Genomic DNA, 12,035 nt, shown 5'->3' with positions numbered 1-12,035 from the left:
AATTTAGTTCATAAAACTCATACTTTATTAGATCAACAATACTCAATTATAGATCATAATACCAGGTTATAATTGAAGAAAATGCCTGAAAGTACATTCACCAATTCACTCAAAGGTTTTTTCAAAAAACAAAAATCGCCATCTCCATCCCCAGAATCAAACACATCATCAAAATCACCAAGTATAAGGAATAATGCATTATTCATAGAAGATCCACCATTAACACCCCTTGAACTTCATGGATACTCCAAAACTACTAAAAACAAGATTCTCACATTGGAATTGGGTGAAGAAATAAGGAATATGTTACCTTCAAGACATCAAGTTTCATCAAATTGGGAATTAGTTTATAGTTTAGAGCAACATGGAGCCTCTTTAAACACTTTATATTCAAATATTAAACCATCAACAAAATATGATAAGAATGGTTATTTATTAGTGATTAAAGACCAACGTGGAACAATATTGGGGAGTTATACAAATGAACATTTTCATCCAACAGATATGAAGAGATTTTATGGGAATGGTGAATGTTTCCTTTGGAAATCAAAATTAATAGATAATAAAGAATCTGGAGAGAAATTTATAAGATTTCAAGCATTCCCATATACAGGATTAAATGATTTCATAATATATTGTACAAGTAAATTCTTATCTTTAGGTGGTGGTGATGGTCATTATGGACTCTGGATTGATCAAGAATTATTACATGGTGTTAGTGATCATTCTTTAACTTTTGGAAATGAACCATTGAGCTCTCAGGGGAATAAGTTTAGTATATTAGGTGTTGAAGTATGGAGAATATCATGAGATTGTTGTACTTGTGTTTTGTTTTCGTTTTTATTCGGGTTGTGGTTATATATATGGGTTGTTGTTTAGTTTTAATATATTACAAAGGAGAGGATAAATATAAATATAAATATATTCATTAGTTTTCATGGTCATTATATGTAAATCTTTGCATCATCATTATCATCATCATCATCATTTTTCTTCGTTATTTCATCAATATTAATATTTCTTGATAAGATTTTATCTCTTGATTGAGAATATTCAATAGGATGATTTGTCTCCAGATGTTTCCTTATACCAGAAACATGTTGCTGTGTCCATTTTAAATCCTTAACCACTTGTCTCAAAGTTTTCAAACCATCTTTAAACCTTTTTTGAAATTGTAGTAAACGTTCTTCAGCTTCTTGTTGTAATTGAATCAATTCCAATTCTTTCCCTTTCAACGCTCCAGAAGTCTGAGCTTGGATCACCATGGACCTATTCATCTCCATACTTGTCAAAGCATTCTCTAAAGAGTCGTTTAAATATTCAACAGGATCAAATTCTCTAGTTTCATGGTCTTCATCAATTGAATCCTGATAACTATCAGTGGACATCTCTTCAACATCGCTAACTTCCGTCTCAGGCACCGCAAACGTTTGGGAATTGATACTCGGTTGTCGTCTGTGTCTGGTGGTCATCTTGGTGATAATCAATTGCCTTTTAAGACACTTTTTTCCCGTAGTTTTCTGGTCTCTTTTGAGTGTCTTTTTGATTGTATTTCCAATGAATTTCCAAATGCTCTTTATTATTTTTACGCGAATTTGAACTTTCGGAAAAAGGCCAGAAAAAAGACAACCCAAAACAAAATATCAACACATTTGACAAACAAAAGACTCATTCAATCAAGAGCCAAGCCTAGGTTATAACAAATGAGCGTATGATTATACAATGTCCAGTCAGACAAGAAACGAAGTGAAAGCAAGATTGAGACCTTTCGGGATCGTTTTTGAGAAAAGTCTCTCTGATTTGGTTAAAGGTATAAGATCACATAAGGATCCAGAATCACAGGCAAAATTCTTACAAGAAGCTATTCAAGAATGTAGAAAAGAAGTTCGTTCAAGTGATATGGATTTGAAGACAATGGCTGTTTTAAAATTGGCATATTTGGAAATGTACGGGTTTGATATGTCTTGGGCTAATTTCCATGTTTTAGAAGTTATGAGTTCTTCCAAATTTCAACAAAAAAGAGTTGGTTATCTTGCTGCTATCCAGGCATTGAAAAATGATAATGATGTATTAATGTTGACAACAAATTTATTGAAAAAAGATCTTAATTCATCCAAAAGTGTTGATGTTGGTGTTGCATTAAGTGGGATTTCATCAATTGTAACAACTCCATTAGCTTCTGATATTACAGATGATGTTATCAAGATGTTGAATCATTCAAAACCATATATTCGTAAGAAGGCTATATTGACAATGTTTAAGATTTTTTTAAAATATCCAGAAGCCCTAAGAACTCATTTACCAAGATTATTTGATAAATTAAATGATGAAGATCAATCTGTTGTTACTGCAACTATTACTGTTATATGTGAATTATCCAAGAAAACTCCTAAAGTGCTGATCAACTTAGCACCACAATTATATGATTTATTAAACACTTCAAATAATAATTGGATGTCTATAAGATTGTTGAAATTATTTTCTTCATTGACCTCGGTGGAACCACGTTTAAAAAATAAATTATTAAAACCTGTATTAGAATTAATGTCAACTTCAAAAGCTTCATCATTAATTTATGAATGTGTCAATTGCTTAGTCACGGGGAATATGATTGATGAAAATGATTATGAAGTTGCTAATTTATGTTTAGAAGAACTTGTTGAATTTTTTAAAGAAAAAGATCAAAATTTAAAATATGTTGGATTATTAGCTTTTTTCAAAATTGGTAAAATTAATCCAGAATTTATAAGTTCATATTCTGAACATATTTTGGAATATCTTGTGGATGATGATTTAACAATTAGAGAAAAAGCATTAGCTATTGTTGATGGTATAGTTAATGATGAAAATTTATTTCAAATTGTTAAATTATTAATGATTCAATTAGTCCCACCACAAGAGAATGAAAATGATTCCAATATTGAAGATCATGGTGATTTAAGTTCATATTTACCACAAAATAAAAATACACCAGTAGTACTTACAGATCAATACAAGACAAATATAATTTTAAAAATTTTGGAAATTTCATCAAGAGATAATTATTCAAATATACCAACATTTGAATGGTATATCGCAGTTTTAACAGATTTAATTGATTTATCAATTGTTAATAATTTAATTACAGGTTATGAAATTGGTGAACAAATTAGAGATATTGCTATAAGAGTACCAAGTATTAGAGGACAAATTGTATCAACAACAATTAAGATTATAACTAATGAAAATATTGTCTTGAAATTACCACAAGTCTTGAAAGAATGTATTTGGGTTGCTGGAGAATATTCATCATTTATTAAGAATGGTGATGATTTGATTTATAAGATTTTATCATTTGAGAATAAATTAATTCAATTAGATTCAGAAATTTTATCAATTTATATACCTGCAATTATGAAAATTTTTAATAATTATGTTAATAAAGATTCAAATTATTGGGATAATGATAAGGCTGAAATAATTTTAAAAATAACTAAAAAAATCATTTTGTTTTTCGAAAAATTATCTATATCAAGACATTTTGAAATTCAAGAAAGATCTGTTGAATTTTTAGAATTTTTAAAATTAATAATTGATGCTATAAATGAACATGATTCTAATGCTATAGAACCTCCTTTATTATTAACCGTTGCATTACCTTCTTTTTTCAATTCATGGGAATTAAAACCAATTTCACTAGGTTCACAAAAAAGAATTCCAATTCCTGGTGATTTAGATCTTGATACTGTGATAAATCCAGATGTTTGGGAAGAATTAATTGATCAAGAAAGTGAAGATGAAAGTATTATAGAAGAATTTGAAGAAGGTTTATACGAAGATCAAGGTGGCTATGAATTAGATGATCATGAAACATATATTGGTGGTAATGGCAATGGTAATGGTATTGAAAGATCACCAAGTGAAGAAAATGAACGTCGTAAAAATGAAAGATTGGAAAGATTAAAAGATGATCCTTATTATTTATCAAATGATTCACATTCACAAATCTTATCACCTAAATCTAGGAATGAATTAATTTCACCGACTCCAAGATCTTTAACTCCAACTTTAATTGAGATTGATGATGGTGTATTAAATGGTCATAAATCATCATCATTAATTAATAAATCTGATAAGAAATTGAAGAAAAAGAAGAAAAATGTTGTTATATTGAGTGATGAAGTTATTGGAGGTGTTGATCAACCAAATTCAGATCCTGATTCTGATAGATCTAAACCTATAAAACCAACAACAACCAAAAAACGTAAAAATGTATTAAAAATTGATAGTTCTAATTTAGATAATTTTGATTTTGATTCACCACCAGAACCTGAAAAAGATGAAGGATTATTAGAAGTGGAAAAATTAAGGAAAAAATTAGAATCAAATTCCATAACAAATCAATCATTAGATTCAAAACCTAATGATGAAGTTATCGTAATTAGAAAAAAGAAGGATAAAAAGAAGAAGAAACCAAAAACTGATGAGAATGGGAATCCAATAGAGAAGAAAAAGAAGAAGAAACGTACAACAACAAGTACAGAAGGTACATCTGAACAAGTTGAACCAGTTGAACCAGTTGTGAATCCAACTGATGAGTATTGAGCTTCATATAATGTGTATATAATGAATATTTAAATCGATATTTATAGCATAGACATAGAAATTGTTAATTGATTAGCACGCTAAGAACTGTAAAATTAGCCGCTGTAATAACAATATAAAAAGGGTTCAAATTTCCCACTTTTTCAAGAAGAAATTAATATATAATTAATCAAAAGATTTTAACAGAGAATGTTCCTTTTTTTCAAACCAACATTTGAGGATAAAATTAAGGAATTTATAATATTGAATCCCACATGTTATAAATGAAATGATCAAAGATGAAAGTAATTTTTAAAGATAAGAGGTTTGAATGGGCCTTATTCAGGCTTTACATTTGATGGTTTTCAAAATTGTGATCATTATTATATCAATAATAAGTTGATTCATTGACAGCTCATCAACCGCCATAATGTTACCTGTGATAATGATAACAATATCAAATTATACACAATCATTTAACCATCTTTAAAATCCAAATTGTAGTATTCTCTCTTTGTTGATTTAACGCGTGCGCGAACGCGTCTATGTATAAACAAAAAAATATGTCAAAAGATCATCAAATCAACAAATCTATCAAGTTTCAACTACAAGAAGACAAGGGTAAAAAGATGTCTTTCTTAGCGGTGATTGAAGGAACAGAGAATAAATCCATTTGGTGTCGATCCATCTCATCATTAGCTACAATATCAGACCAGATCCAATTTGTTATTAGTGAATCAAAAGTAAGTTAGTTAGCCGCTCAAATGTTTGAAATAGATTACTAACTATTGATAGGTTTCTTTATCAGCTATAAACATAGCTCATGTATCTCATGGTGAAATCAATTTCCAAAAACAATTCTTCAAGAGTTTTGTATTCAATCACAAAGGTTTTGAAACTAGTGAATTAGATCATGATGAAAATGATGAAGTTATTTATTGTTTTAGTATAAGGTCCAAGATATTATCTGTATTATTCAGGAAAACTGATGATGATATCGAAAGTTATAGAATTGCATTGGAAGGTCAAGGGTACAAGTTGAATGTTGAAGTAAGGACTAAATCATTGATAAGGAAACAATATAATCCATATTATCAGATGTATAAATATGATAAATTAGGTGTTGCTAAACGTTATAAAGATTTATTTATCAAGCAGAATAAAAGATTGGATGATGATGAAGATGATGATGAAAATGAAATCAATTACCTAATGATTGATAATCATATATTGAAAGGGTTTTTAGATAATGTTAATTCATCAAGTACAGAAGATTTTAAATTAGAAGTTAATGAAAAAAATTTTAGTATTACAGCATTTACAAAAGGGATTTATATCAAAGAGAAAGAAATTTTAAAACAACCAATGGCTATTAATATCATATTTAGTACTGAAGAATTATTAGACCTAAAACTTTGGTCTTCAAACACCCAAGATAAACAAATTATTTATAGATTAAAAGATTTTAAAACTTTTTTAAACTTGGGTAATGGTTCAGATTTTATTGAAATTTGGTTTATCAAACCTGGTGATCCTATATTATTTGAAATTAATAAAAACGATGTTACAATTCAATTTGTTCAAGTTACAGATGGTGAAAATAATCATATTAATTTAGAAAAAAACACTAAAGTTATACCCAAGGAACAAATAATCAAGAAGTCAAAGAAACAAGCTATCAAAAACCCTACAAAGACCAATAATGACGTTATTTATGATCATACTGAGGAATTAACTAATGAATTTGGTGCAGAACCAATGTTTGTACCTGAAGATGAAGATTATCAAGAACCACAACCACCACGAAATTTACCACCACCACCTATACCAAATCTACAAAATGATATATCAATTGAAGATGATATACAACAAGATCAAGATATGTCTCATGAATCTTCACCTAATAGAAATGATGAAATTTCATGGGGTGGTGATCATGACTTGAATAAAGAGAATAAGATTAGTCAATTGATCCAAAATTCTAAAAAAGATGAAAGTAGATTGATTAATGAAGCTAAAATCAAATATTTGAACTCATTAAAATCAAATAATAAAAAACGTAAATTGAAAAAAAATCAAGATTCAATTGAAGAAGAAGAATTAGGTCCTACACAAAATATTCATAACATAAAGGGAATTTTTGATTAGAATATAAATAACTTAATTAATAATTAACACCTATTTTTTTTCTTCAGTACTTGTAGCAGCATTTTTTGAATCAAAATAATTATAATTTAAATATCTAAATCCTTGACCTAATTGAGCACTTAAATTAACAACATGACAACCAAATAATAAATAATTTTTAGGTGTAACAGCTAATGCATATCTTAAGAAAACACCAGAATAAAGAACTAAAGCACCAGTCATTGGACCTGAAATTAATTCTGGATCTTTTTGTAAATCATAAATAGCAGCTAATGGAATACCAAAATTTGAAACTGGACCCCAGAAATGTGTAGTCATTACATATTTTAAAGTTTCTTTGTTGAAGATCTTTTGTGTTATGGATTGGGTAGCAGCACGGTTTACTTGTTGTGACATTGTTATTATTGTTTTATAGTTGATATTTGAATCAATTTGTAGTACTCAATTTAATTGTTCTTTCGGTAAAGTTCAATCCATATTTTTTGTTCCCATAGTATAATACCGGTTTTATTTTTTTTTCCAGAATTCGCGGACTCCATTTTCATTTTTATGGGGGTTGAAAAAAATTCGCGATTATTGGTATCAAATTTAAGTGGGATGAATTCAAACTTTAAGAATTCGAGGGATTTGAACTTTCTTTGCTTCAACATTTCAATTTCCAACTTCGATTCAAACTTGGATTGATTCAACTAAGTCTACATTGTTTGTTTTTGTGGCAGATGAAGAGTTAGATAAATGATGAATATATTATTGGTTGATTATTCAATCTAATATTGCTCTAGAAAGAACATTAATACAAGCTCTATTTTGTCCACTTCTTGGTATACCGTTAGGTCAACGAGCTTGTTTTAAACAAATCAGTTATTAAATTTAGCAGGATTGTATTGACTTCCAACAAAGGGAACCATTGGTATTAGGTAGACTTTATACCCATACAAGCTTGACGTGAATACAAAATTTTAATATGAGTTTTAAAAATTCGAACAGGGCACACATGTCGTTTTTGTGTAATATCTAATTTATTACATATTTGTTGATTCAACATAAAAATAATTTGGCGCTTGATATTTGAAGAATTATGTTCAAACTGCTTATAGGTGCTACTTATCCTTTTGAATTTCCAAAACAAGTTTTAAACAATTGTGTTATTTTGTGTCGAATTTCTATTTGATTTTTTTTATTTGGTGATTTAGAATTTTGTTATTTGATAAATTAGTTGGTGTTACTTATCATTTGAAAAAATTTTGTTATTTTGTGTGGATTATTCAATAGAATTTTGTTATTTGATAAATTAGTTGGTGTTACTTATCATTTGAAAGAACTTTGTTATTCTGTGTGGATTATCCATTAGAATTTTGTTATCTGGTAAATTAGTTGGTATTACTTATCATTTGAAGAACTTTGTTATTCGGTGTTGATTTTCAAATTAAATTTTTTTCTAAAGCATTTGAATTTTTTTTCTAAAGAATTTTGTTATTTTGTGTGGATTATTCAATATTTGAAGCTATAAGAGTTGTCTAAACTGCTCATAACAATTGGTTATTATTGTTCTTCAAGTGAAATTATTGTTTTTTTTTTCAATTGTTTTAAACAATTATTACTGCTGGTTCCACAAGTTTGGGCTAGAATTTGATTTACTATTTGTCTTAATTGAACTTATAAGCATGGGATTGAAATCCTTTTTCAGCTTGAAACGAAGCTTCAAGATTTCTACACTACCAATTCCTGTTGCTGAAAGTTCCAATGATGTTGACTCTTTCGAGATTTCAATCGAGAAAGATGGCCATGCTTCTTTAAGAAGTTTCATGAGAAAATCCACCATCAAATTCAACACTTTGAAGAATCCTTTTAAAGGTAAGAAACAGGTTAAAGATCCATTAGAGTCAAGCCCACCACTCTCAAGCCCAACCATCTCCTGCCCACCACTCTCAAGCTCACTAATTTCAAGTCCACCAATCTCAACACCACTTAACTCACCAAACACACCAAATTTTGAAGTTGAAGATGAAGGTGAAGTTGAAGACGAACGTGGTGATGGTGCAGATGAACATGTCCTGGGTGATGGTGCAAATGGAGATGACCATGACAATGGTGTAGATGGAGATAACCATGGAGATGGTGCAGATGACCATGGAGATGGTGAAGGTGGTGAAGAACAGGGTGAAGGTGGTGATGAGCAGGGTGATGACGAAGATGGTCATGATGAAAATAATAACGATGGAAATGAATTTTTAGGGGGTTGCCCATAATATTTTCCAGCTTGAATTAACTACAATTGCATTTGAGTTTAACCTGTTTTTGAGTACAGAAGCAGAATTACAAAAAATAGACCAAAACAAATGGGTTTTAAAGAATCAATATGTCACATCATTAACCATCAAATACATGATAAAACACAAAGAGCTCATCACCTCAAAAATCGATGAAGACTCGGTTCAATCTTATTTGTTTGCTATCATCAAAAAGTATTTATCAACTGCATATGAAGCATTTAAATCCAACCGTTTTAAGAATCTGGCCTTTTGAAGTTGCTTTATAATATGATTTATATAATTTATATTTTATTTAATGATGTTTTAACCATTTTTCTCGATGAAACAAACTTTACGTAAGTTGTACACTTATAATTGAACTATAACAACGTATATAGATACAGTAAGACTTGTATTGAACTTGGTGATTAAAAGGACTAACGCTGAAACGTTAGGAGGAGCTCTACCTGAAGTCGAAGTTGGCACTGGATTCCTTGTTGTCAAGAAGAAACCATAAACTCTAGAAAGAACCTCATTATAAGAGGAAACCATAAACAATTTGGACTAGAAAACTTCATACAACTCTCAAATATATGATAATTTTAATTTAAGTCTACTTCAGTATAATTGTATCACATTGTTAACTTGACAACTATATATGTGAAAAACTTTTAAACAATATACTCGAATTTCACATTATATTCAACACAATAACAATGATACCTAATGTCAGCTCTTAGTTTTATTCAGCTAATTGTCTTCAATCAACTATATTAACTCAAATGGGTGGTCTCTCTTACACAATTTACAGCTTCGAAATTAAACTGATTAAAACAATTATTATAATGATCTTAATAAACAATATTATCAAGCAATTGAAGCATGTTAAAAGAAATATAGCACATGTCTGATAATTTTCTTTTTTGATTAAATTTGCAGATTGAGTCAAAGCTTTGACATGAATATTCAAATATTGAATTATCTAAACCACTTAGATTATTTGATTTGCAGTAAAGACAACACAGAAATAACACATGAAACCATAAGATCATTAACAAAATTTCCAACCATAGATTAAAGAGCTCAATATGTATAGGTTGCAATTTTCAAAACAATCAACCAAATAAATATAAAAAGCAAAGAAGTACTATAGAATTGATAAACTTTCAGCCCACTAGGTTCTAGGAATCCCCGTTGCCTAGAAAGATCAACTATTATCTTCAAACTTGAATATCTATAAAGTTTTGACGTTGTGACCCAAATCAGATTGATTCTCAGTAGAATAAGATATCTAAATCTTTGGAAAAATTTGTGTATAAATTGACATCAAAATTCTCTGAATTTAGCCTCATTTTTCTCTATTCTAACTCATCACCGATTAGATTTTTAGATCTCAGATCACTCAACATTAATGTAATCAAAAATTGAATTAACTTCAACCATCGCACCTTCTGTTTTGACCTTAAGTGTTATTGCTGCTCCAGTTGATAAATTAGCTAATGCTGTTCAATCTTTACCAGATTTAAACCCAATGCAAACTGGTTTTGCTAACATCACTGCAGGTGAAGTTCAAGAGTTAACCACTTTTTCAAATGATACTTTCTAACAATATGACAAAGTTCAAAGTTTTGGAATAGTCAGATTTAGATGCTCCTTTAAGCAGAACCTTCAGTTGATTAAGCCTTATTAGGTGAATTATTTGAAACTGTTAACAACTTCTTAGACAACTCATTACATTTGAACTTGATTGGTGCTTTAGTCTCATTATTATTAGGTCTATTTGCTGGTATTGATTTATTATTATCAAACTTGAAATAAGTACGTTTACCATTTAAATAAGTTTAATTGAAGCTAATTGAATTATGATCATTATACCCTCAATTTAATCTTAATTATAACAATATTTCATTTGATATTTGATTTTTTCTAATGTTATAGTTATCTTGAATTATAATGTTGATAATATCCGAAACAATTTATGATAACAATTTCAATAATACATCATTAATAAGATCAGAAATTGTAGAGAAGATTCATTGATTGTACCAAATTTTTCTTGACCACAAATTAACATAGCTCCCCAAAATATTGAGTAGAAACTCTCATTAAGGTATAATATGAAAGCCCTTCGTCTGTAATACAATCCTACATGCTTTATAGTCTTCATAAAGGCCAGTGAATGATGCTTTTCCTTAATTTTAGTCTCCCTTAGTTAAGGGTTTTTTCTGGTGGCGCGAAAGTGTAATTCTGTGAATTTTTTTCTTTCTTAATGAACATAAGAACATATAAAGACATAATCTGGAAACATATAAGTCGAACGTTCCAGTTTTCTTAACGCCAAATTTGAATTAAATCTCAATATTTCCCATCATATCGTTCTGAATAATAAGCGATATAAGGAGTTATTGGAACGCAACTACCAATATATTTCAAACATATTTGAAGAGTTGTTGTTGAATTGCTTCTCAGATGATCAATAGTATAGAATGGCATAAAATCACTTCAAACTTCTATGATCATTATTCAGCTTCTGGAAAAACATCAGAAGGATTCATATATTTAGTTCGTAAACTAAATCCAATTTAATCTATCAAGTCTTTATTACTTCATGATGGCTATGGATATACTATATTAATGATATATATAGTAAAACACCTATATATATGTCATGTAGTATTTCGATAATGTGTAGTCAATATATTCATCGTAGCCAATATTAGATAATTATATCAATCATCTATTAATAGTTTCATCAAAAATTGATAATATCAAATTTCGAACATTTATATGGTTCGATCAATATGGCGGTAGTAAACTTACGCGTCCTAAATATTTAGCAGCTATATATAGCTAGCATTTTAGTACGTACATGAGCTTAAACTGCATTCAAATATATTAAATTCATATAATTAAAATATATTAATATATATTATATATAATATTATAATTATTTTATATTCTTAATTAGCTGATATATATATTATATATAATATTATAATTATTTTATATTCTTAATTAGCTGATATATATATTATATATATATGTTGCATTTATGTAGCCAACTTATTCACC

General features: G+C 28.8%; 6 protein-coding genes across 6 annotated transcripts; 4 read left to right on the top strand and 2 right to left on the bottom strand.

The window, feature by feature from the left end:
* Window positions 1-81: 81 nt before the first annotated feature.
* OXR1 (Oxr1p) lies at window positions 82-810 on the top strand (the record flags this gene model as incomplete). The annotated part of the gene is made up of 1 exon (XM_011277863.1): window positions 82-810. The coding sequence occupies one exon, from the start codon at window positions 82-84 to the stop codon at window positions 808-810; it is 729 nt and encodes a 242-aa protein (XP_011276165.1).
* Window positions 811-944: 134 nt separating this feature from the next.
* On the bottom strand, window positions 945-1,472 carry KXD1 (Kxd1p; the record flags this gene model as incomplete). Its single annotated transcript, XM_011277862.1, has 1 exon — window positions 945-1,472. One exon carries the CDS (start codon window positions 1,470-1,472, stop codon window positions 945-947), a length of 528 nt encoding a protein of 175 aa, XP_011276164.1.
* Window positions 1,473-1,722: 250 nt separating this feature from the next.
* APL5 (Apl5p) lies at window positions 1,723-4,584 on the top strand (the record flags this gene model as incomplete). Its single annotated transcript, XM_011277861.1, has 1 exon — window positions 1,723-4,584. The coding sequence occupies one exon, from the start codon at window positions 1,723-1,725 to the stop codon at window positions 4,582-4,584; it is 2,862 nt and encodes a 953-aa protein (XP_011276163.1).
* A 542-nt stretch (window positions 4,585-5,126) lies between these two features.
* On the top strand, window positions 5,127-6,711 carry DDC1 (Ddc1p; the record flags this gene model as incomplete). The annotated part of the gene is made up of 2 exons (XM_011277860.1): window positions 5,127-5,184; window positions 5,384-6,711. The coding sequence occupies 2 exons, from the start codon at window positions 5,127-5,129 to the stop codon at window positions 6,709-6,711; spliced, it is 1,386 nt and encodes a 461-aa protein (XP_011276162.1).
* Window positions 6,712-6,741: 30 nt separating this feature from the next.
* On the bottom strand, window positions 6,742-7,107 carry MPC1 (pyruvate transporter MPC1; the record flags this gene model as incomplete). The annotated part of the gene is made up of 1 exon (XM_011277859.1): window positions 6,742-7,107. One exon carries the CDS (start codon window positions 7,105-7,107, stop codon window positions 6,742-6,744), a length of 366 nt encoding a protein of 121 aa, XP_011276161.1.
* Window positions 7,108-8,375: 1,268 nt separating this feature from the next.
* Window positions 8,376-8,960, top strand: BN7_1498 (ATP-dependent RNA helicase; the record flags this gene model as incomplete). Its single annotated transcript, XM_011277858.1, has 1 exon — window positions 8,376-8,960. The coding sequence occupies one exon, from the start codon at window positions 8,376-8,378 to the stop codon at window positions 8,958-8,960; it is 585 nt and encodes a 194-aa protein (XP_011276160.1).
* Window positions 8,961-12,035: the final 3,075 nt, after the last annotated feature.

Source organism: Wickerhamomyces ciferrii, contig 00031 (assembly GCF_000313485.1).
Source record: "Wickerhamomyces ciferrii WGS project CAIF00000000 data, strain NRRL Y-1031 F-60-10, contig 00031, whole genome shotgun sequence".
NCBI classification, from domain to species: Eukaryota; Fungi; Ascomycota; class Saccharomycetes; order Phaffomycetales; family Wickerhamomycetaceae; genus Hansenula; species Hansenula ciferrii.
This window is presented reverse-complemented; position numbering and strand designations above follow the sequence as displayed.